At 40.3% G+C, this 26013-nt stretch overlaps 2 protein-coding genes across 2 annotated transcripts; both read right to left on the bottom strand.

The window, feature by feature from the left end:
- acer1 (alkaline ceramidase 1) lies at positions 1-3723 on the bottom strand. Its single transcript, XM_070961705.1, has 6 exons — positions 3610-3723; positions 3279-3393; positions 2482-2620; positions 1042-1179; positions 815-952; positions 1-178 (listed from the first exon to the last, which is right to left on the bottom strand). The coding sequence occupies exons 1-6, from the start codon at positions 3700-3702 to the stop codon at positions 1-3; spliced, it is 801 nt and encodes a 266-aa protein (XP_070817806.1). The 5' UTR covers positions 3703-3723.
- Positions 3724-6524: 2801 nt separating this feature from the next.
- Positions 6525-25364, bottom strand: myo1f (myosin IF). Its single transcript, XM_070961555.1, has 28 exons — positions 25194-25364; positions 20690-20818; positions 18775-18864; positions 18580-18674; positions 18331-18418; positions 18136-18225; positions 16949-17080; positions 16572-16706; positions 15993-16125; positions 15301-15497; positions 15081-15161; positions 14842-14928; positions 14640-14726; positions 14299-14466; positions 13936-14021; positions 13707-13788; positions 13442-13548; positions 13258-13356; positions 12982-13126; positions 12226-12340; positions 11969-12138; positions 11643-11788; positions 9891-10037; positions 9657-9805; positions 9438-9500; positions 8489-8696; positions 7706-7866; positions 6525-7587 (listed from the first exon to the last, which is right to left on the bottom strand). Exons 1-28 carry the CDS (start codon positions 25194-25196, stop codon positions 7511-7513), a joined length of 3270 nt encoding a protein of 1089 aa, XP_070817656.1. The 5' UTR covers positions 25197-25364; the 3' UTR covers positions 6525-7510.
- Between the last annotated feature and the right edge of the window lie 649 nt (positions 25365-26013).

The raw sequence follows: 26013 nt of genomic DNA, 5'->3' as shown, positions 1-26013 counted from the left end.
TTAGCACCGTTTCTGTGTTTTGGTCGAGCTCTTTAAGACAATGTGAGGTAATCCAACAGCCCATTTATCACACGGCCAGTACTGCAATCCAGGCAGTGAGTACGGTATCTCATAGTTGGCATCCAGGTAAGCTATCAGGGTGCTGCCATAGGCCACAGCTATCACGATCAGAATGTGCCTGAGGAGACACATAAAAGAGATCAATATACATGAGCATGTCCCGGAAAGAAGCAATCCTGTGTCCAAGAAGTTCCATGCATATATTACCTATCTCTTTTGCATGAAACATAGTTTACTGAATGGATTCTGCCCACAATTCTGCTCACATCCTGAGTGGTTACAAAAAATACTTTGCTGATTGCACGTTAATGCTCCCTCTATCATATTTCAAGTCACATAAAAAAAAATGTTAAACATGCTTCAGCTTCTATGGAGCAGATATTGTACTACAAGAGTGGATATTATAGAGAAAACAATAGAATATGCTGTCAGTAAATGTCTTGCAGATGCGTTCAGTATAATGTTGATTAAAACCGTAACTCAGGTGGCAATATACTTCTCACTTAATGTATTTGTTGTTACAAATTAGTAGAGCACGAATGTAATTTGTAAGAAACCTTTTACAAATTATATAAAAAGAGCAAGAAATTCTTACAAAGAGAAGGAAATTAAAGAAAAGATAATATAAGGCACAATAGGGACAGGAAAGGAAAATAAAGGTAAGGTAAGAAAGGAAATGAATGGTAGGGTGAGGTGAAGGAGTGGAAAGGGAAGGAAAGGAAACAAAAGGAAAAGGAAGTAAGGCAGGACTTACCAGATACCGTGCAGGTAGCAGAAGTTAAGCCTCTGCCAGAAGCTGCAGCCAAAGCGGTCACTAATCCAGCAGGAGATGGCGAGCGCCCACAGAGCCACCGACAGTTTGGCCAGTCGCAGAACCTTCTGGTCAGTGCAGCTGAGAAAGAGAGCAAAGAGGTCATCATAACAAACCAAAACTGCACCGGAAACAGTTACAGATGCCCAAAAACACCATAGTGATCATACCATCTTATCTCGGCAACCAGAACATAAAGCATGTGCAGGCCGAAGCAGTTCAAAGCGTAGGCATTGGCTGTAGGTTTGACAAATGATGACACTGTGCTGATGACAGTAATCACCAGGACGAAAACTGAAAATGTGGACCTGATGGTAAACAGACAGGAAAAGAAAAAGGCATTTAATACAGTTAACATAAAAAAATAATAATTTTAGTATTTTTCTGAAATGTTTCTCAGTACGTCGTATCCAATGACTGTGTTGAACTACTCTGCAGTGTGCTGGATCATGTCAGCCAATGTTAGCCTGCCAAGTCCCATGATGACTCATGTCAAATGCAAACAGAACATTTTATATGGTTTTAGGTGTTGATGAAGAAAGTTAGAGCAAATGTTGCCCAACACACTGTCAGATAGCTGAGCTGCTGATGAGGTTTGTGTGTTTGATGAGCAGAGGCGAAGCTGCAGGCAAGTGGTGGAGGAGTGGGTGGAGGGAGAAGAGGGTCGGCTTGGATCCACACACATGACTACATGAAGGCATGAAGAGTAAGATTTGAGCCAATGTAAGGCATGAAGGGGAAAAAAAAACAAAAACGTATAAATATGTTATTTTGATTAACAGAGGGAACTTTTGGTGTTTTATTCAATGACTGTGGAGTCCCTTCAAACTCTGACCCCTGACTTCTGGGGGCCCTGGGCCTGTACCTGATAGGTCTTCAGTAATCCATCCATGTTCAGCAGGACCAACCCTTTACTTTGTACAATCAACATGAGGGTTATTAAAACAGGGCTGTGGCCAGTGTTGGGAAAGTTCACTTTCTACATGAACTAGTTCAAAGTTCAGTTCACAAATTTTAAAATGAACTAGTTCAGTTCATAGTTCATAATTCAAAATTTTGCACTAACAATGAACGCCTTCAGGCACAACACTGACTGTGGCATTCTTTTCAGGTGATAATCAAAACTAAATTCATTTTTTCCACACCTTGTGGTTAAATATTTACTTTAGACTTTAGACTTTAGACTTGAAACTGCCTCTTTATTGGTCTCAATTTGGGAAATTGTTTTGTTGCAGTAGCAAACATACAGACAACGCAAAATGTATACAAGAATTGTTTAAACAGTAACAAAAAATAGCAAAAATATAGACAGGAAAAATACAATATTAGAATATAGACAGATATTTACATTCAGGTGAAGACACCAGCACCATATTGTGTCTTAGTGACAAAGACTCCAGTTGGGGCTGTCAGACAGGCTCCTCAGCCAGCACAGCTTAGGTTTCAGAATGCCGTGCCTTGGAAATGTCATTGTCTGTCATTGTTAGTTTTTTTCTTAGAATCCTCAGTAACACATGGAGATATAAATTACCACTGATTAAAGACAAACAAATACCTTGGACTAACAACTATCATGTGTTCTTGGGTTGACTGCTGTAAGGTTGCTTTACCTGTCTTTTATAAAAGAAGGGAAGAGCCTGCGGGGAAACCAGAGGGCATATCCCACTGCCAGCACCCACAGGATAGACAGCTCATCCAACATCTGGCCAACGAAACTAAGTGTCATGTGGAAGTATGCCGAGAAGAGGCCTGCGAAAAAAGAGCTTCGTCTTTTTAATGTGAAACAATGTTTTATTATATTATAGAAGAAAAATATATGGTGGCCAAAGTAAAGCGGCTGAGGGGCAAGAGGGACACATAAAATGAATGGAAAGTCAAAAATGACCAGAATGGGCAATATTGTATTATAATATTATTCACATTTGACACACCGGAACCTCTGAATGTTTGCCATTTGGGTTTTTGAAAAATTACTGAAATGAGTGATTGTCGGATTACTTTTCTGTTGTTGTCTAGCTATCTGTTAAGAAATGAACTACTGCAGCTCTAGTTGGAAGCAGACTGCTTTGTTTTAATTTCTCATAAGTCCCAAAGTTAGGGAAGCACTGCTGTGAACCATTATGCAAGAGTCTAACAACTTTCTGATTTCTACCACAATGCTGGTGTGCCTCAGGGCTCCATTTTGGGATCACTTGTACTTTGCAGGTATACAACAATGTTCAGTCCGTGTGTGCAGAATGTGGACTGAACTGATTCATGGCTTCCTCATTCATGTCAGTGCAAAGAAAACAGACTTTTCATGAGATTCAAACTAGAGAACCTCAATATTGATTCATGTGCATAAGATGGTGACACAGTTAGATATGAACATGAAATCCACAAATAAAGAAAAAACAGAGTGACTGACCCACAAATATCATCATGATCCAGACCAAGTGAATTGCGAGGTTCCTCTCTTTGGCATAAGGGTGCAGAAGGTAGAGCATGATGGGAGATATAATGAAGAAAATAAAGCTGCTCATCTGCAGGGAAAACATCATCAATCAGCAAAGAAATCAATCAATCAATCAGTCAATCAATCAATCAAAACCTCTTTTGTCTGTGAGATCAGACATTAATTTCTTATTCAAAAAGAAAAAAATACAAAGTAGCTTGATTATAGATACTACTCTGCTGGCAAAACGGTTCATGAGTTAAATATTGACATAAATGCTGCCATATGGAAAAGTACAACTTACAGTGTTGAAATATTCCACTACATGTTCAGAGTGTTTGTAGTTGTCTTCACACCAGTCGACTTCTGAACTCTCGTATGAGAAAACTCCTGCCATCTTTTCACTGGAATAGACACCTGTCAGGCAGAGAGAGGGGAACAACCAGTCACACCAAGAGCATACCTGCTGTTTTAAGGACTTTTGTGGCAGCTGTTCCCTCATCAGATACAACACAACCGATTCCAAAGAAGTAGGGATGCTGTTTGAATAGATATTATATATAAATATATATTACTACTGAATATATGTCAGAAAGGATTAGCAAGTTATCACATCAATTTATTTATGTTTTACAGCTTTTCTGGTATCAAGCTTGTCTGTGAAAATCCAGGAAGTTTGACAGAGTACTTGTGTAGGTGGTATATGGAAATATGTTTCCACTCCCTGGTGAGGTGTATTTAGATTTGTATTCAAATGTAGCTCTGCACACTTTCTCAGACCCTTCATGATAGTCATTTAAAGGTACAGTATGCAGGATTTTCCTAGAAAGAGTGCATACAAAGCTAATCCCTCTCAATCATCACCTGTGATCTGCCTGTGTATTTTTATTTTACCATGAACATTTCTGGGCTGCAACCTCTCTGTTCCAAGGAGTAACGGAAAGGGATAAACATACCACAACAGTCTAATAATTTGTTTGGTCAAGTGTTTGATTAAAGAACAACCTCTATAAACTAAAAATAGGGACAATGTAAAATAACAAGAGATAAAATCATCATTTGATTAATGGGGTATTCTAGTGAATGAGTTTGGTACTTTTAGCAAGTTTGGCCACTTTTCAGACATAAATTAAGAACTGTTGGGTCAAAATAGAAGCAGAGGCCAAAATATTCTGGCCTTTACTAATTAGTATGCATCAACGTCCAGAAACACTGCATCCCTGCACTTCCTGAATCTTTCATTGGACCCTCCACTCCAAATAACACTGATAACACAGACTTCTCTTTATGACACATTATAAAGGTATAAAAGGTATAAAACTTAATTACTTTACAGCCCTGGTACTACACAGTTCTACATGTACTTAACAGTGAGGAAATACTGCACGGGGTTGGACTGTGCAAGCATTACAAGAATGAGTAATTCTACCAACTATCATGCAATGTTTCATTGCACGATTGATGAACATACTTAAGTATGTTACATTCAGATGTTCAGCTGTAACACACCTCTCAAAACACCATGACAGATTCAAAACGATAGCACAAATACAACTTCACTAAAAATGCTTAACATAGGAATGATATACAGTCAAGTTTCAATTATTCTGTCCTCCTAAAATATTAATAAAAGTGCAGTAAAAGTAATAAACACCTATCAGTGTAATGTAGTCCAGTACAACATCACATTTAACTATGACATCAGTGTTAAACCTAAATTTACACATTTCAGACAAAGTCACCAAAATACTAAAAATCACAAACATAGAGCAGGATTTATGGCAGGGACGCTGAATTGAACTGCAGTAGATTGTACAGGTGTCCCTAATAAAGAGGCCAGTGAGCGTAAACAGCAGATACTGCAGTGTAAATACTGTCAACATGTGAGAGACGTGACAGTCACCGTCAGGAATTACAACAGGAATATTCTCGTGACATCATGTTAAAGGTGTGACAGTTTCACACCTTTTCTATTGGAAAGAGCCACAAAAGTCTCATCAATAGATAATGTAACTACATGATAACAAATCAAAATACCTCGTGGTGTAGGTATCAGAAAGGGACGGGGCTTACCTCCCATGCTGTCCCAGCCTCCAGTCCGTCGGCTCTGCTCTGCTCCAGGTGGTACAACAGGTGGATTTGTCGGGGCGGAGCATCGAAAAGACACGAGACTGTTACGTCACTAATGATCACGCTGAGCGGTTTCACATCTCTGGGCCAGTGTGTCACCAACGTGTTTGCACATTAAATGTGAAAACACTGCTTGACAAAGGTAATGGAAAAAGTTCACGGTGAGGCGAAAAGCTTTGAAATCCAGTGAGAACACTGTGAAGCGGATCCTGAACGCCACGTACAGTCAACTGGAGGGTTTGAGCATCACAAGCAGAAGAGACTGGTGACAGCAACAGGTGTCCCAGGTATCGGCTGAATTTCAGTGCGTAACCCCAGGTCTTCTCTCGAAAAGAGGCTCAACCGGTCCATCTGCGCTCATCTCACTTTCAAAATAAAAGCACGAGCAGGTGTTTTGGTGGTGAGAATGCGTGTGTGTGTGTGTGTGTGTGTGTGTGTGTGTGTGTGTGTGTGTGTGTGTGTGTGTGTGTGTGTGTGTGTGTTAGTTCCATTTAATCAATTAGCATGTACTGCAAATGCAATGGTGGTAGAAGTATTCATGTATAAAGCTAGTAAAGTGAAATTGACTTAAGCTTGTGTAAAAGTACATCTGTATCAGCAACACCATGTGTTTAGAGAACTAAATGTAAAAGTCCTCAGTATGTAAACGAGCAGTATTCTGTCATATTAATAATCACGGCTATACTTTGATCAATTACTTAAATGAAAGTAGCAATATCACAGTGTAATAATACTCTGTTACAAGAAAAATTAAAAATTCTACTCATGTTAAAGTACATAAAGATAAACTGAAAATATACCAAAAGTAAAAGCATAGATTATTTAGAATGGCCCATTTTAAAATAATATATTATCTTACCGTAATATTGATTAATGAGTAAATTAATGTGTGTCTCAAACGTTGCAACTGTGAACGTGGATCTTTTAATTAATTTTTATACTACTGGGTAGTGCAATAAGATTACCTCACCACTACCTATTTTTTCCTTTTCTAAGTTAACTTAATTGAAGTGTACCATTTACACACTTGCCTCTGTTTATCATGTGAACACTGCAGTAAAATTGATTTAAAAGGACCAAAAAAAATTAAAAATCAGTGTTGAAACTCTTTATTTTTCTCTTCTCATTCATATACAAAAACAAGTATTGATTGACTGCGAGGGAATTACATTATTTTACAAAATCAACCTCAAATTTAAAGGCAGAAATAAACAGTTTTAAAATGTAAATGAATACGTCCCCTCTTCTTGTTTTGCTATTCAGAAATAGTTTATAAATTATTGATGACACAAACCAGTACAAAAGACCTTGAGGTAAAAATATGAAAATATTTTTCTTTTTTATTGAAGTGGAAAAAAACTACCAACAATGACAATTAGTAATAATCCATGAATAGAAAATCATTTTTTCAAGTAAGATCAAAATATTGTCTCTCTGTCAATGACTTTGATTCATCTGAAGCAGGTTTATTACAGTGCACATGTAACAGTCAAGATCACTACATATTGAATACATTTTCAAATATCTATCATTACTTAATTTTATGCTGTTGTCTTAATCAAGAATACTGAGCAGTATTAAGAGACATTGCTCTGGAGAACTCTTCAGGAAAATATAAACACTGTAGACAAAGCGATGCAGCATTTTCAGGTCACTTTTCCATTAAGGCTGTAATATTAGCCTTGACTAACGGCTCAAAGACAGGTACTGTGGGAGCACGGGCCATGTTAATCATTTTGTTGCTATGTCGCTCAGAATAGGATGGTCTGAGACAACAACAGAGGTGTAACCTGAGCAGCTCTTTGCACTGGATCTGTGTTTTAATGATCAAGACCATAACAGCAATGTCTCCTGTGCTCTGTGCATTCAGCACTGTGCCAAACGACTGACAGGTGGCTCAGATGTCAGGGACGTCCACCCTTAAACAGCCCTGTTTCCATTATGGATGAAAATGTACTGTGCAACCATGAACAATTAACAGACAGTGTCTTTAGCGAAGAGTGTGTGCTGCTTTCAACAAAATACACAACAGACGCAGAGTCCAAGACAGCCCAGCAGGACAGATCGAGTCCTGTTCAAATCTTTTCCACATAGTTACCAGGGAAGAGACCTTCCTTTCCTCGGATCCTGCCAGTCCACCAGCCCGATGGATCTGTAGAGAAAAGAAGCAGGAAGAAATATCATCAACCACCGTAGGACATTTCAAATCTATTGGATGAATTCATTTAGAGCCTATTGAATGTTGATTTTTGTCACTCTCATCCACACACCTTCATTGACGAGGTCAAACACATCATTGACCTCAAAGCTGATCTCGTCTGTGTCCTGGCCGATGTACTGATATAACGCCCGGCAGCGAGGCCCCTGGGGTCGAGGCTGTGGTTTAGGAGCAGGAGGAGGTCGCTGACTGATGCTCCTCTTCCTTTGTTTCCTGTAACAGAAATGACAGAAGGGATAAAAGGAGCTACTGAGAAGAGGGACATGTAAAGCCTCTCTGAGGCTAAATGGTCAGATAGGTAGAATTTAACCCCAAACAGCACTTCCAGGTGTGTATATCTTCACGTCATCATTTTTTAAACTTTAAGTGCAGCATACAGAGAGCTGAGCTGTGCCAGTCCACAGCTGTATTAAGAGAGTTTATACTAAATTCATGGGCTAGTCATGTGGCACCAGAGAGGTACCAGAGATTACAAATAAACTTGGTGGGAAGATGAACTTTGAGAGAGCATGGGTGCTTATAATTACAAAAGAAAAAACAACAAATATAACAGTGTGTTGTGTGCTGGGAGGCTGACAATTACTCCAAACCAGTTTGTTTCTTTACAGAGAGCAGTGGCACAGCAGGTAGCCATCAGGCCTTAAGCTCTCTATAAGCAGGTTTAACTCGATCACTATGAAATAAATTTTTTTGTTTGCTCAGCAAGTATTGAGCCTCACCTTGACAAGCCTTGAAAACTCATTAAACTTGAATGCCAAGATTTTTAGTGAGTAATCATCTCCACCCACACATGCTGTCCTTCCCTTTTCTTGTGTCAAAAGGGCATCTTTCTTACCCTGACATGCCCTGGTCTGGCACATTAAGGAAGTCCATGTTCCCCTGGTTGTGTTGGTTGTGAGCTGGGACTCGGGGGGCTCTCTGGGAGCCCAGTTTCGGCAGGGCTGCGCTGGGTGGCCGGCCCTGTTTGTGCGGGGCAGAATACGTGATATCTGACCGCTGACTGGGAGGGCCTCTGGAAAACTGGGCAGCGCCATTCTGGTGCACTGAGGAGAGAGAAAGTGGAATAAAAGTTAAGATAAAACGGAATCAGCCTCCGGACTTCTGCACAGCTGCTGCTGAATTAAAAACCTTGCAAAAATAAGACCCAGATATTAGCTTAAAAATCCAGTTTTTAAATTTTATTGTGGGTTTGGTATGGTAGTGGTGGAAGAAGTATTCAAACAAACAAACAAAAAAAACTTCATTGCAAGTACACTGCAAGTCCTGAGTCAAAATTTTACTAGTACAGAAGTACATGCACCAAAATGTATTTGAAGTATCAAAGTAAAAGTACTCTTCATGCAGGCAGAATGATCCCAGTGTTGTATTATATTACTGGAGTGTTACTGCTAATGCATCAATGTGTATATATGCAACCACTGTGCTGTAGCTGGTTGAGGTAAAGCTGATTTCTACTACTTTATGTACTGTTGTTAGAATACATCATATTGTATCAGTTTTGTATGTAAACCTTTGCTCTTTAAAGCAACTAGTGATTACAACAGCCACATACATGTAGTGGAGTGAAAATTACAATATTTGAATATGATAGTGGAGTTGAAGTATAAAGTAAGATAAGAATGCTCATAGTCAAATAAAGTACCCAAAAAGTGTTCTTAACTACAGCAGTTTAGAGGTTACTTTCAAGTCTAAAGGGTCACATAATTTTAGTAGATAAACAGATAATATAGTGAACATAACAGAGAAAACGGAGGAGTTGCAGTGAGGTTGAAATGTGACTTTACCTCTGCTGGCGACATTATTTCTCCCTCCACCATGAGACTGTGGAGCACTCTTCCTGGTTGGCTCTAAGGACGCACATGCTTAGTTTCAATAACACTCATGGAAACCAGAAAAGTGCAGTGTGACATTTTTCATCTTTGGAATCTTTTCTTTTTTGTGTGTATTTTTTCTCGCTCCTTCTTATTTAAGGCTGTTCTGTGTCATTAGTTCTTTTAACTTACTGGAGGATTTGGGTAGACCTTGCCCTATTGTGATGGTGAGGGTCTTCCCTCCAGGTTTGAGCTGGGCCATGTCCCCTTGCCCCATCTGAAACACCACCACCCTGGAGCCTCCTCCACCCCAGCCCTCCTTCTTCACCCTGAACTCTAGCCTGAGAGGGAGGGAAGTGAGTTTATGGTTTGTGTGTGTGAGTTTCTGTGTAAATGTGGTGTGTGTGAGTGTATAGCTTCCTCTACCTGTCAGCGAAGGAGATTGTCAGTTTTCTCTTGGTCACATCCTCAAAACGTTTCGAGAGCAGGCTTAGGAACTCTGTCTTAAAGTTGGACTCCAGCAGACTGTCGTACTGGGACTCATGCAGGATGAAGAAATCATCCTGTCTCGTACTGAAGGGAAAAAACAGACCAGTAAGAGCAGCTAAGGCAAGTCAAATAGGAAACTAGAAAAGCTTACATTTTCTAAATAAAATATATTCCACTGCTGAAACACTGAAACACTTCCACTGTCTTCACATGTTGAGCTTTTGGAACTTTTTCATTGTGTTTATATGGTTGTGATGGCTGACGTTAAAGATGTTAAAGCTGCGCAGAACAAAGGTGAAGTCTCAGGTCACATGGAAGTCTTAAAAGTGGAAGACATAGTAAAGTAAAGTAAAAATACTCCATTACAGGTAAAAGCACTGCATTTAAAATCCTGCTGAGGTTAAAGTAAAGAACTATTATCAGCTAAATTTACTTAAAGTGTCAAAATAAAAGCATTGATTTTGCAGAAAATTGGCTTTTGTCTCTAAAATTTTATGATAAATTATAATATTTAATATATTTTTTGGCAGGCAGCACGGCGGTGCAGCAGGTAGTGCGCATGCCTCAGAGCAAGAAGGTTGCCGGTTCCAACCCCCAGCGGGGCCTTGTGTGTGAAGCTTGCATGTTCTTCGCGTGCATGCGTGGGTTCTCTCCGGGAACTCCGGCTTCCTCCCACAGACCAAAAACATGCTCATTAGGTTAATTGGTGACTCTAAAATTGCCCCTGAGTGTGAGCGTGAATGGTTGTCTGTCTTGTATGTTGCCCTGTGATCGGCTGGCGACCGGTCCAGGGTGTACTCCGCCTCTCGCCCTTTGACAGCTGGGATAGGCTCCAGCACCCCCGCAACCCCGAAAGGGATAGGTGGCATAGAAAATGGATAGATGGATATTTTTTGGCAGCATTTTATTGTTGTTGCAGTTGGTTGAGGTGGAGCTAGTTTTAATTACTTTACATACTGTTATCTAGTTCAGGCCTGTGGTGCTCATCCAAAGGGTCACAAGATAAAGACGGGGTAAAGACGAAGTTCTGATTCTGTTTTCATTTTTCACTTTTCAAATATTGGATACTTTGACCTCTAGCGGGTATCAAACAGTTATTTAAATAGACACCAGGTGAAATGTTTAGAGGGGAGACGTCTCTTTGGTTGAACTCACAGACATCTGAAGAGAGGCAAGGCTGTCATGTGCTACACAAGCCTTTGTTTAGCACATGGCACACAGGTACTGCAAAGTGTTCATACTGTAGTAGTAACAGCTGTAGTATCCGTAGCAGTAGCAGTCATTAATTATACATGCATTTGTTTTTATTTAGGTATGTAGTGCTCATTTAAGGCTGCTTATCTATAATTACAAGAACTGCTTCAGGAATGCACTCTTTTCTTGAGATTTGAATTAACTAATCTTGTTAGTACTGAATAAAAGTGTCAGAATAATGTAAAGGTAAGTCAGCATATTCATGTTTGTGAAACTGGCCCTGAAATGTCACATTCTCAGCTGACAAAGCACCAAAAAGAAGACCAAATTTTGCGACTTCTTACTTCAGTGGAATTTGTTCATTTGTTATATTTGCTCTTACTGTAACAATTCAACACAAGGCAGCCAGTTCTTGTATTTTCCACCATCATATCAACCACAAATGTCACTGTTAGCAGGGGAAGCTGGTGTATGTCTTGTTTACTGGAGACCTACCTGAGAGAGACACTAGTGATGCTTCCAAACTCCAGTTTTCGTTTCAGCACCTCCTTTATTTGTCCTTTCTCGGGTCCTTTCTTCACCTTCTCTCGACCAATCAGATAGATGCCCTTTGGGGTCAAGATCAGATCTCTCTTGATGGACTAAGAGAAAATAAGAAGTGAGAACTGTGAGCAATGCCAAAAAGGAGAAGAAGAATGAGTGGCGTTGGGGAAGCGGTAAGATTTGTGATACATTTCTGATCACACATCTCTAACATCAGTAAGTTTGTCGTTGGTCAAATGTAATGAAGGTGAACATAACGATGTTTCATGAAGCTTCACCTTGAACCTGCGATCAAACTTGTTGACAGAATCAGCGAAGTCAACACGCTCCCTCTTGGCCAGGAACTGTCGCAGCTCAGGCCTCTGCTCCAGGCCGAGGTAGTCTCCCACAAAGTTTCTGTTGATGCTGTTCTTCCTCCTCTCCTTGGAATTGTACAGGATGTCTGAGGCTGTGTTGCAAGGATGGAAAAACATTTAGAATCATAACTCCAAACGTGCACTTTAGTAGGAGCAATACTTTGGTCTTTGGAACTCACCCTCCTCTCTCATCTGTTCATACTTCTTCCTTGCGATGAATCTCCTCCAGGATTTCTGAATGATCCTGGCAAAAGTGTCAAACTTCCTCTCCCTCATCTCCTCAAGCAGGAAAAGCTATGGAGCAGCCAGCGAGAGGAAGGAGTTATATCCGTTATGTTGAAATACATGTCATTCATATGGGATCACAGCAAATGTTTCTTTGTTAAATGAACCTCCTCTCACAGGAATATATCAGCATCATTTCAAGTTCTTCACACTGTAATATTATTATACTTGTGGATCAATATCAGGAAGAGAGACATTTCAGACTCTTGGCCACTTGGGGGCAGCAGAATCAAGTAAGTAAAAGTATGCTAAATATACTCCAACTACAAAAACTTAAAGTACTTCAGAGAAAAATGGCCCTTGTGAGTTTTATACTAGACTATTATAAAGTTTATTACTAGCTTCTTATTGCTTATAGTAGTTTTATCTGTGCAATGCAATGTGTTTTAGAAGCTCATCATATATTTTAATTTGTAATGTGCTAATGACTACAACAGTGCATTGCAGAAAAAGTACAATATTTTGTTCTGAACTGTTGTTTAGTGGGAGTATAAAATACCATAAATGGAAATACTCAAATAAAGTACAAGTAACTCAAATTTGCACAAAAGTACTTCAAATACTTAAGTACATGTACTTAATTACATTCCCCCAGTGATTAGTATAGATGCAAAATACAACCCAGACTGAAATATATGAAAGTTTGTTACCGATTCAGGGTTCTTGACAAAGACCTTGGTGCGTCCCATCTGGTACTGGTCGTTATCCATGTTGACAGACCGGAGGAGGTGCAGGACCCCCTGCTGCTCTGGACCCCTCCAATATGGCCACGTCTCAGCTGTCAGAATGGCATACCTGAAAACAACAAGTGCACACTATAGCAGCCAGAAGTCACTTTCAGAGAGTGTATGAGCTGCATTGCTCTTTCAGGACAAACCCAAGGAAATGGACACTTCCTTTCAAGAAGCGTGCAGGGTTAAACTTACCTCATCATAAACTTATTGAAAGCTCTGCGGTATGCAAACCCAGCCCTTCTTACACGTATGTTTTCCCGCAGTCCCAGGTATTCAACCTGATGCTTAACCCTAAAAACAGACAGAATAGCACCATTCATTGTGAGGGGTTACTACATGTTTGAGTGTAAACGTCTGTCACAAGGAGGACGCTGACCTGCTCTCCTCCCAGTCTTTTGGCCTTTTTGTCTCATTAGGTTTGATGCAGCGGATATAGTGCGGAGTGCATTTCATCAGCGTGTTTACCAGATCATTAGCTTGTCTCTGCCAGAAAAAACAGTGAGTGATTAAGACATTGTTCCAAACCGAATGCTATGCATGCATGCTTATGCATTCAAACTGAAGAAAAAAAGAAAAAGAAAGGTGCATTGATCGAAAGATGCACCTTTTAGTTCATGGCTACTCTCACTTTGAACTCTCACCTTGATCTTTGAGCTAGCTGTGGTTGGCCTGCCTTTCTTTTCTGTGTTCAGGCTTTCAGGGAACAAGCTCTGGATGAAGTTACTGTAGAAACAATTTCAAGGGATTTTTGTTCACCGCATTTTTTTTCTCAACATGCCATGCCGTGTGTGTGTGTGTGTGTGTGTGTGTGTGTGTGTGTGTGTGTGTGTGTGTGTGTGTGAAAACATCAGATAGGTGCAAGAGACTTACTATTCGCTGCTTTGCATGAGCTCAATGAGGTCAGGAAAAAGCACGTCCCTGTTCCTCTCACAGAAGCCATTGATATCATATGACACCTGAGAGGACAGCAGTTATTATAACTGCTATGTAAACTCACTAAACATGCAAATGTTATTGAGTAGAGAGCACCGTCAAGGTTATTTGCTTACGTTCATGCAACAACAAACATGTTTTCTTCTGCTTGGTGTCACTAAACCCACAATCACAACACACATCTGCCAACAAGCAGTAGAATCAGCAACTCTACCGTTTAAAATTAATAAAATACAATGTTCTAGTCAAAGTACTATTTCTGCCAGAGGAGAGTCCATCTGACAGCTTTCATGCTCCTACCTTGCCAGCGTAGTGATGTATGACGAATCCAGAGTTCCAGTTGTTGAAATGCTCATGTGTTCCCACAGCAGCATGCAGTTTCTGCAGCAGAGTGCCATCTGCACCTTCTCCTTTGGCATGCATGGTGGCACACACATCATCCAGCACGCTCATTATACCAGGAGGGTTCTGCACAGAGGGGATGGTGTGGATGAAGAAAAAAGACCCACAATGCAAATCTACAATATAAGAGTTACTGTTTGATGTTAAATAGATAATAAAAGAACAATGCTGACTGTGCGTGGTAAACCCTGTATGTATGTGTTGGTTTATTGGTTAAGGTGATGCAATTATGAGCTTACCAATTTATTTTCAATGAGGTCACACACAATCTTGTTGTTGAAATACTCAATGGGCGTCCACTTGATGCCCTCCTGAACGTACTCTTCCTGAGAGAAAATTAGAAGAGAATATCGACTTAAATACTTTTTAGGATTTGAAATATTCACAACCACATTCTGACTAAATTATACAGAGAATGACTATAAATTTCAGTGCAGCTACCTGCTCAGCCTTCAGAGTCAGTTCAATGAAGATCTGTTGCAGTTTCTCGTTGACAAAGTTGATACAGAACTGCTCAAAGCCATTTCTCTGCCAGGGAGAACACAATCCAGTCAATATCAAATTATCACCACAGTAAGTAACAACTTAATTGTACTGCACCATTTGTAAAACTAACATTCACTCCTATTTTACCGACTGTGTATAAAAATAATGGAACTGTAAGTCATATGAGGACTAACCTGGAATATCTCAAAGCCATAAATGTCAAGTACTCCGATACTGAATTCTTCATGTGGTTTTTGGATGGCTTTATTTATGGACTGAAAAAGATAGACAAGGTAAAGGCAGAAGGGAAATGATTTGCAATACAAATGCATTTATGTGAACTTGTGTAGTTATTTCAGTTTCTAATTTCATTTAATCTAATTTAGTCACTACTACGTTAAAAAGTTTGAATACCTCCACCAGGTAGTCAAAGAGTCGTGCGTAGAGGGCTTTGGCCAGGGCGTCTCGTGTGTAAGTGGCCTGCTCATGGTTCAGGGTCACATTGATGGACTCAGACTTCCCTCCCCACTTTGAGTCCATCTTCCGGCTGGTCAGCTTGTCCTTCAGACGGTTGGGGTCAATGCCAAGCAGATAGGCAGGGAAGGCAAGCACTGGAGAAGCAAAGTTGTATTTCAAATCAACATAAATATACCAATTATGTGAACATCAGGCTTGTGATAAAGATTCAGATATGTTCCACTTCAAGACTGAATGTGTACAGACTGCTTGAAAAAATATCTTCCTGCTGTAAATGTACATGTAGCAGAATAAAACCTGCAGAAACTCGAATTGTACAATTCTAGGGTATGGGATGGTAAAATTGCCACCTGTGGACATAAACACCAATTATCTTAAGCAGCAAACAAAGTGGACGATAAATAAGGTAGTACTGACGTGCACACATTCTATCAACTAGCAGGGTGTTTGCCATGGGACTGCTTTGTCATGGTGATCTCCAATTTACTTTCAGTTTACTACTTTTATTTTCAAACCCCTTGGGGAAAAAATTAGCAATTTCATAGTACATGCCAGGTGGGAGTGTGTGCATACTGTATGCATGGTGTGAATACACGTGCGTCTGGTGTATGTGCATGGGTCACACTCACAGTCCGTGCTCTCCACCTGCCCATAGTTGCCTGCTTCTATGAAGCTGATGTTCCCCAGGTGGAGGATGCCTGCTACGATCTGCAGCACCTGAGTCTGGATGTCACCTGAGATCCCAATCACCTGCATGGCTTCCTGGAGACCACAGCACAAAAGCAAACAGTGAGGGTAGCAGTTTGTTGCAGTTCCACCAACAAGCATGGGCGACATTCATTGCAAATATTATAATAAACAAATAAATATTTTTTCTTTTGATGTAAATTTTTATTTCCTGTTCTATTAAGCTGTGATGCACTATTTTCTACATCATAACACCTCAGAGTAATGGATTAACAACTAGGAAAAGCAGGCGACTTCCCCTGGGCCCCAGACCCCCATCAGGACCCCCAAAATCCCTATATCTATATATTCCTCTATAAGAACGAAGCTCTGGTTAGAGGGCAGAAAAAGGAAATCAGAAAGAAATAGCACTTTTTTTTTTTCTTTCTTATTCAATGAATCATCACAGTGCCCCCACAAGTTAGCTTGCGACCCCTCGGAGGGATCCCGAGCCTCTGCTGGGAACCACTGCTGACCCGTACCATAGTCTCTTGGAAGTCTTTGCTGTCATTGGTCCCATCCACCTTGTAAGTCCCAGACTGGTTGAGGTAGTAATAGTAGTCTGGTGTCATGATGCCGAGACCCTCTTTCTGCTGATCGTTGGCGCCCTCTATCAGCTGGAAGACAACATTGCAAGTAACAGAACAGTTAAACATGAATGTCTGGAGCAGTGCCTTCCACAGTGGGCACCCATACAAAAAAAAAAAAAACTTTTTTTTTTTGCGTGTGTGTAAAAGTTTCATCCAAATCTAGTTGACTAAATAAATTGTGAGTCATGACTGGACAGTACAGTGAGCTCCTTTTAAGGCAGCTGTGACTGATCTGTGATGATCTGTGCATGTCTCCATCAGCCTCTGACCTGATAGTAAATGTGGAAGTTCCTCTCGCTCTCATTCTGGCTCACCACCCTCGACTTTTCCAGTAGGAAGTTTGATATTTTGCCACCGTCTGGCTCGCCTCCTCTGCTGAACTGAATCTCAAAGTATTTCCCCTGGTAGACGCAAAATCAGAGTCAGCGATCAAAGGTGACAAACACGTTAACAGATAAATCAGGTTAACTCAATGGGTGCAGGGTGAGCAGAAGGATTCATCCTCCTTGTGCACTCAACTCGACACAATACTAAAGCCTTAATAAACAATAAAAACAAGTGAATAAGGAAGTGTTTCATATGTAAGCCTCATGAATTGGAATCTGCCTGAGCTAGAGGATAGTCGGCATACATCTATACATACAGCACATTGACTCATGCACAAAATGTTGCATCAAGGGACAACAGAAACTTGACTTGAAAAATAACATATTGCACACTGCTGCACACAGCCATGTTAATGTGGTTTTAGAGGTGTGAAATTATGAGGCTTCAGGACCCCACTGATGAGAAACGACAGAGGATGCAATGAAATGTCTCATTTTGAGCACCAAACCAACACTGTCAGCTGAAGCAGTGCTTCTGCTTTGCATTGCAATACTAGAATCAAAGACTAATATTTTATATAACCTCTTACCCAATCATTAGAGCTGACAATTTGTCAATCAATCACTGACAAGATTGACTGAAATTTAATCAGCAGCTATTTTAAGCTTCTCTGTTGTGAGGATTTGCATATTTCTCATGTTTATGTGAGAGTAAATTCAATATCTTTGCATTTTGGCCTGTTGGTCGCAACCTTTTTTTGGTCAATTTTTTAATCATTTCTGACATTTCATAGACCAACAATAATGAATAGTCTACGAAAATAATCTGCAGACTAATCAGCAATGAGAGTATAGTAGCAGAACCATGAATATTATCTGTTGTCATCTTCAGCATTCAGTATAATGGACTTCCACATAGTCGGTGATGGTGTGTCATCTTGGTTGTCTGTGTGCTTTTGTTCCTGAATTATTCTCTCTCTTAAAAAGAAAAACAACCCTTCAGAGTCTACAGCCATGCTAGCAGCTCTGTAAGCCCATGGTGGCACTAAGTAGGAAGTAGTACTAAGTAAGTTTATTGACAATTTGGAAATCACATCTGCAGCAGGTGTTAAAGTAACGATTATACTCACAAAACGACTAGAGTTGTTGTTGCGGACGGTCTTGGCGTTACCAAAAGCCTCCAGCAGAGGATTTGACTGTAGGATGATTTCTTTTACATGCTGCAACATACAGACACAGAGACGGTCTGAGACACAACAAAAACACTTTCATACCACACTGCAGGAATGTAAATAGTGTCTTGAGTTATTGCCTGCTGTGTCTACCTGAACTTTCGTTCCTCCCCCTGATACTTTGGAAATGTAACCCATGATGTATTTTGCTGCCACTGTCTTTCCAGCACCACTCTCACCGCTACCGCAACACCATGATAAAGAGGACACAACACACAACAAAACAACACAATATTATTCAAACAACACCAGCGCACACAAGACATTCTGCATTACAAAATAACCACTCAGACAGATGCAAAAGGAAAAGACTGAGAAGAAAAACAGAGCCGCTGTGATCACCTAATGATGACACACTGATTCTCTCCGTCAATCATCATGTTTCTGTACATGTTATCAGTCAAGGCGTAGATGTGGGGTGGATTCTCATATTGGGCCTACAGAGACAAATAGAAAGTGGAGTATACAACAACAGTTCTGATCAAAAATCACAAATTTACGGACATTGTTGACAAACTGTTGAAGAATGTTACTCACAGCTCCTTGGTAAAGTTCAATCTCTCTGTCAGTGAAATAGGGCATCTGCTTGAACGGGTTAACTGATATTAGTACGGGGCCGATGTATGTCTGAGCAGTCAAGTCAAGGAGTGCGATGGAAAAATATGTGACTAATATATGCACTAGTGAGACTAACAGCTAAAGAGCTTCTGCTTCTTTAACAGAGCCAAAGAAGCAGAACGTTAACTCTCTTCACACAATAAAATTAATCAATCAAAGAGACACAATCTCTGATGGTAATCAATCTTTTGCTTTGTGGTGTTATGGCATGTTTTGGTACTCTTTTATTAAGAAGTGTGCTAAGAAAGCATCTACAAGTTGACTGTTATAACTTCCTTAATGGATAAGAAATCAATTACCCATTAGCAAGTCATTGTCTGTTGACACCAAGGTCAGTGACAGTTACATAATATGTCCTCAACGGTCATTAAATTTGACCATCTTTAATCTTAAGTCTACAGCCATACTAGCAGCTCTGTGAGGTTAGGGTTAGCTAAGCTAAGCAGGTACACTATCTTAGTTTAACGCTAAACACCAAGTACAGCTGATGGGAATGCCATTAGTTTTGCAGGCACAGGGCTGTAAATGTAAAGTAAGGACATAGATTAAAAGTTGAGGGATCACCGAAGTTATTACAATTCACCCTGAGGACAAAAGCTATATCTGTACTAAATTTCATGGGAATCCACCAAATAGTTGCCACAACATCTCAGGCAGAACTACAAATTTCAACCTCATGGTGGCTGTAAAAGAAAAGTCAGAGGATCTTCTAAGTCAGTAGGATTCATCCTCTGGGAATTTTGAATGTCTGTTGCAAATTTCATGGCAATCCACCCTAAACTCAGTGAGATATTTCAGTCAGAACAAGTTGTGGAATGACAGCCCATCACCACCTGAGCAGTGCTGCCAGCCTGCCTAATATAACATAGTAAGAGATGGCCTAGAGAGACTGGCAATACCAGGTTAATAAGTTGCAGATTACTCCTGGTGTCTGGTCAGACTTCTCTGGGTTGGTGTTGGTGGGGGAATTACTGAAGTCATGACTTCACTATTTCTAAAAACCTGTGCCACGGCCTGACCATTATATGAAGGTTAACAGTCAATACTTCCTGATAACTGTGATAAAAGAACTACCTAAAAAGTTATTGCATGTTGTGCAAGAGTGACACCAACCACAGGGATCTTTCAGTTCATGTCAGCTTACTACCGGGTAATTTAATTCTATCTATGCAGGAAATGGCTGATTTCTAGTTAATGGTTAGTACAGATTTATTTTGTCCAGTTGTCAGGATGACTAATAGTGGATAATATGTATATTATCCACTATTAGTCATCTTGACAACTTACAAATCCTTGGACTTATGGCTTATTGCTGGCTTGTTGCACATGAGGTGACATCAGCTGAGTGCACATTTGATGTGAATTTCTTTTCCTGATTCTAAATATGGCTTAGCTGTGCTAAAGACGGAAGTGAGCTTTTGAGTCACTCAGTGAATGCAGAAGAGGAAGAGTGAATTCATTGAATCTATGCCCTTATATGTTTGTTTGATTGTTGAACTGTGTATTGGTGCTTTGGTTGGCATATTCGTGTGTGTGAAGGTGGGGATGGATGAGTGAGTGTGGCAGTGTACGAATGAGTGTAACATGGACTGTGGAAGGAAATGTGTTTGACCAAAGCTGCACAGGGTACACTGAGCTGATGACACGTTCTTGACACATAATGGCTAAACTTCCTGTCCCACAGGCATCATATTTCCTGCCCACAAAGATCTAAAGGAGACTCTAAGCTTCTGTCAAAGCTGTCAAAGCTTCCTAATGTCCATGCAATGAAATTGCTGAAATTCTGGACTGGACATCATTTGAAAACAAAATAACACACTAATAAAAAGGATACAAAAATGTAATCATCCATGTATCGTTTCTTGAGGTTTTCCACAATGGCGTCCTCAGTGATCTTGGACAGCAGAACCATGTCGTCCACTCCGCTCTGCTTGACATTTTGACTCTGCCAGTGGTACTTAGCCTGAATCAGACACCAGAGAGAGAAAGAAAGAAGTTGGCATGTGTTAAATACTTTAAAGGGACACAGCACTGAGGATGACGAGTGATACTTGATGTCTTCTGTGGCTCTGGAAGAATATTTTGTTTAAATAGAAAAAACAGTTTAGGTTTGGACACCCCAAAAAGCCTGTGTTACCAGCTCAGGGCACAGACTTTGAATGACAGGAAAATTTAATGGGCAAGGGCTGCTCAAATGAAAAATGCTTTAGTGAATCCAGACTGTTTGGGGCTTGCTCTATGTTTGAGACTAAAAGTCCTGACATGTCAGGCTCTGCTGGTTCTATTTTCATTATTTAGTGAGGAAAAAAAGAAACAAACAAACAAACAAGAGAGAAAGGAACTAACAAACGATATAGAAACAAACATACAAAGAGCATGGAGCAAAATGAATAAAGACACAAAGAACAAATAAACAATTAAGACAGCAAACAAACAAGCAAACAAGAAGAAAGATGGAAAGAACGAAAATGAAGGACACTGTAGAATGCAGAGTACTATTATGTACTGTAGGACTCTAAAGAAGTCAGTTAATGACAAAGACAAGTTCGGCATCAGTAAAGAGGTGTTTGAAGAACATAACCCACTGTGGTTGCCATTACAGGAAGCTGGGGCTGGTTGCCAAGCAACAGGTCACAGATGAGATGAGCTCATTTTCTAACATGGACATTTTAGAGAAGCACCTCTAAACTCATACACTGAATCTGATCATAACCTGGTGATGAAACAACGAAGATGGCTTTAACTCCATGAATGTTGTGTTGAAACGACATTAAGAGGGCATCAGACAGACCATAGCTTTCTGAAGACAGGTCTCTGACAGGGCTCTGAGGTGAACTCGTCTCCTGTGTCTTGGTTTTCCCTAAAAGATGCTGGTCTGTTTGATGTGTGAAGTCTAACAGGTCTTGTCATTGGCATGGTGGCTGCGCTGTGGTCTGCACCTATGACATGCAGGGAGAAGCTTACAGGTGTGCTGCGACGATTCTAATACAAAATTTCATTTTGTCAAGAATCACACCTTTCTGTGTGATTCTGCCTCATTTTTAGGAAGTGCAATTAAAGAAGTGCAATCTGCTTTTTGAGTTGCTCAGAGGAATGTTTGTGTAGTTAGACTTGTACTAAATGCTGACAAAACCAAAATGATGAGCTTCTCAAGGTCAAAGAGGAGGACTGATGGTGTTTATCAGATTGTTATTTTTAGTAATAAGGTGATTGAATGAGTCTCAACTTACAAACACCTGGGTTTTTTCCTGGAAGACAGTACGTCTTTTAACATCATATTGAGAGACTTTAAAAAATGCTTATGGTAATATTTTATATATGCTTAAAAATGTTGGTTTATCTTCCGTATACAACTGCTGAATAAAGCATTAGTACATGTTTGTTTATCAGGCCATATTACAGAAACTGCCTCTCTACTGACTTTGCACCCTCATCATGGTGTGAGCTACAGTCACCTGAAACTAGATTATGGAATAAAAGGTAACTAAAATGAAATACAGTTTTAAGGCAATGTGAACAAAAGATGTCCTCATATTTCAATAAAAGACATGCCATGCACTGTAACTTTGATAAAGTCTTGGCCTAAGCAGACATATAATAAACACTGTAAGAGACATGTGTCATTCAGTGTGTATTTTTGTTTCTGAATTTAAATGCACTCAAGGGGAAAATTCAGACGGAAGTCATGAGTGTCAAATTGAAACCAAAGAAACTAAAAGAAGCAAAGTGATCAGTCTGTTATAAATGTTCTGTTTATCTTTGGGGCAGCTGTGGCTCACAAGGTAGAGCAGTTTGTCAGTTTGTCCACCAATCAGAGGGTCAGGGATTCGGTTCTGCCTCCACCAGTCTGTGCGTCGAAGTGTCATTGATGTGTGTGTGTGTATGTGTGTGTGTGTGTGCGCGTGCGCATGTGCGTGCGCATGTGTGATTGGGTGAATGTGGCATGTGTTGTAAAGCATTTTAATGGTCAAAAGTATACTAGAAACGTTCAATGTACATGCAGTCCATTTACCTTGTCACAATTTGTCTGTCAGTGTTAAGTTACAGCAAATGTGTTCTTCTCTCAGTACTTTATGACCTCCCTGTCTGTGGCTCAGCCCAGAGCCCACTGGCACTTACTGAAAATACAAATCTTTAAAAACAGGCCACACATATATCAAAAAAAAAAGGCTAAATCATTTCCTAACAGCTGGAAGCTGTAGTTTTTTATAGATGTAACACAAACAGTAGTACACATTTCACAATAGTATATTTGCTAGGGACTATATTCAGCAGTGGATTAATCCATATTTGTGCCCTACAGCACTAGGATGGTGAATGTGGGACTGCCTTAAAATAAAATACTGCACTAACATTCATCAGAATAAAGAAATATATCACCTTGTGGAACCATGTGAATCACTGATGATTTAAAAGGTTTTTTGGAGACAGAAAATGTGATGAACCGTCACTTCACCTGTCAATAAAAATGGATCACTGATGTTATATCACCAGCTGGACATCACAACAGGCCACCACTAATGTCGTGAAATGTGAAACATCATATGAAGGGAATTTTAGCCCTGTTTGAGTGCAGGAGTTTGTGTACAATGTACCATTTGTGCAGATGTTAGCTGTAAGCTAGCCAGCAACGGATGCCCTGACCATATCTGTGACAGTGTGTCTGCGTGTGTTTGTGTTCAGCTTCAACTGAACTGAGAACTCACCAGAACCTCTGGTTCTTTCTGTTATTTCTCTCTCCAGTGTGTCTTTTTTTCTCTCAGCTGTGTACAGCTATGAAGCACATTTATGAACTCCCTGAATATGAGCTAATTTTACGCTTATGTTGAAACGTTTTCAACAGGCATGGACAAGTTCAGTTTGTCCACTGACTTTGTGTGTAATTGATTCATATGCTTTATGTCCTGTCTGAATACACAGCTGGAACTGATGCAGCACTAATAAATATTATCATTACGATTAGCTGTGCTGGCTTTTCTAAAGGCGGTCAGGGTCAAATTCTTACACATGCAAAACAAAGTTTACTGCAGGGGCCTCTATTATGGTGAAAAAATGCAGATGAACTGTGATGTATCTGAAAAAAGTCACTTGTGCTCAGTCAGTTTTTGGTACTCAAAAGCATCAAAAATACATTTAAAAAAAAAACCCAACACCAATTTTAGCAGAACAAATGCTTCTGATATTTGGAAATATCCACTGACATCACCATGACCAGTTCTCATTGAGAAACACTTTCAACTCTTCAGACTCTTTCAGAAATCTTTCAAGTACTGAGAATCAGAAACACAATGGCAATCATTTCTCTAATGTGGTTTTGGCACAACAGCCAAGATCTCGAAACCTCTCTGCATTAAATCAGGACTTACTCATGTTCGTCTTATTCAAATGGACAGAGAGCAGATTTTCAAGAGCAGACCTCTGACAACTTTGCCTGCTTCCAACTCTTATTTTGAAAGAATGAAAGCTAAATGATTCCAGTGGAAAAGCACATTAAGACATTTTAAAGACTTCTGTCTGCGTGCTATGACTGCAACAGTAAGACTGTGTGAGCTTTGATGTATGAGGACCAGTCTTAGTTTGAGGAGGAAGTGTTGTGACAGAAACTACAGGCCTCTCCTGTAGTCCACTTCCCCCTCTCGCTCCTCATCTCTGCCTCTTGTGAAACGTTACAAACTTTGTACACGCTACCGGTTCTCTTCCTGCAACTGCCTGCAGAACTCTGAGGGTGGGGATGCTGTTTTCAACACTGTATGAAAGAAATCCGATAAACTGAGATTACAGTGTGGCTCAAAAAACTCACAGTAATAATGCGTTCTGCTTTTTGTACTGTGAACACCACAATTTACATCAGTTTATTGTCCTGCAGACACTAGAAATCTGAATTTATAGCCCAAGTCCACAAATCAAAGTACAGAACAATGCAACCAATGCATTTCACTGCCTTGCTCTAGTCTGAATCTAATCAATTGTCCTGTAAAAGAGGAAGCTCACTCTGCTGCTGCTGCTGCTTCGGCTGCTGTGAAGGAGCTGGATTTTCCTGTAGAGACGCCGTTTGAAGATACACTATCACATCCCTCGTCGTGTCAAAACTAACATGAATGTACCACTTTTATGACCAGTCAAAAGGAAACTACTGAAATGAAATGTCAGTTAATCATGAGCTGTTGCCACTTTTACAAACAGAAAACTGTCTTTTAAAATGCTGCTGTGTGAGAGCATCTTAAATCTGTATGAATGAAAAAATACAAAAACATGCAGTAGGCACTAGTTTTAGTGTACACACACGTTACAGCTGTCTGAAGCAGTGAGAGATAGAAAATGAAGGTGTGGTACTGTACCATTGTTCCAGTGGGCCTCTCCTCCTCAGGTGTCCACTGTCCAGAGAGTGTGTATTTGTGCGTGTGTGTGTGTGTGTGTCGTTAAAATCCACAGGTTGACCTCCTCAGACTGCTGCCATCACACAGCTGGATGGCCAGAGCCGCCAGCAGCCTACAAGACATCTATTGCAATAATTCAGACCAACTAAACCTACTTCCTCATACTCCCACAGATACAGTGCGTGAAACAAGAACTGCTCGAAGATTGCACGCACACACACACACACACACACACACACACACACACACACACACACACACACACACACACACACACACACAGATACACACTGATGCACACACTCAAACGAAAAGTTGCAGCTACTTCTGTATTTCTGTCATATTCAAAGTCATCGCAGCGAGGATGAAATAATGACCAAACAGGCTGATGACAGCGTCAGCAGATCCAAAGGTTAACAGCACAATTAGTCAATCCGTTTCATCTTGCCAATAGCAGACGAATGTTGATGGCAACAACAACCGTAAAGTGATAATTATCTGCTGCCAAATGATGGTGTTTCAGTTGTCAGCTGCCGGCTCCACCCAGGCTGTGGTTACTTCACCGTGTGTTTGTGTTCAGAGAGGCTGCTGCTTCCAACGCCCATAATAATTGATGCAGGGTCACATAGAGTGCGTGTTTGTGTTTGTGTGTGTGTTGTGTGTGTGCGTGTGTGTGGAGGTGTCAAACTGTTGCTTGTGTTTTATATCATTTTGAGTGAGAATGTTTTCAAGTACCTGTATAGCAAACGTAGATCAGTGCAGATCTGCTCTGATTCATTCA

This window comes from Chaetodon trifascialis, chromosome 4 (assembly GCF_039877785.1).
Source record: "Chaetodon trifascialis isolate fChaTrf1 chromosome 4, fChaTrf1.hap1, whole genome shotgun sequence".
Lineage (NCBI taxonomy): Eukaryota > Metazoa > Chordata > Actinopteri > Chaetodontiformes > Chaetodontidae > Chaetodon > Chaetodon trifascialis.
Note: the sequence above shows the minus strand (reverse complement) of the source record. Positions and strands in the feature narration are given on the sequence as shown.

Bases quoted from the DNA above. Each gene is read 5' to 3' on its own strand.
- acer1 (XM_070961705.1), bottom strand. From the start codon at position 3,702: ATGGCAGGAGTTTTCTCATACGAGAGTTCAGAAGTCGACTGGTGTGAA. The intron at 3,394-3,609 runs GTAAGTTGTACT...TTTTCCCTGCAG, and splicing joins TAGTGGAATATTTCAACACT to ATGAGCAGCTTTATTTTCTT. The intron at 1,180-2,481 runs GTAAAGCAACCT...GTTTACCATCAG, and splicing joins CCTTCTTTTATAAAAGACAG to GTCCACATTTTCAGTTTTCG.
- myo1f (XM_070961555.1), bottom strand. The intron at 13,789-13,935 runs GTAAGTCTCTTG...TTGTTTCTACAG, and splicing joins CTCATGCAAAGCAGCGAATA to TAACTTCATCCAGAGCTTGT. The intron at 10,038-11,642 runs GTAGGTCTCCAG...TTTTCCCTTCAG, and splicing joins ATCACTAGTGTCTCTCTCAG to TACGAGACAGGATGATTTCT.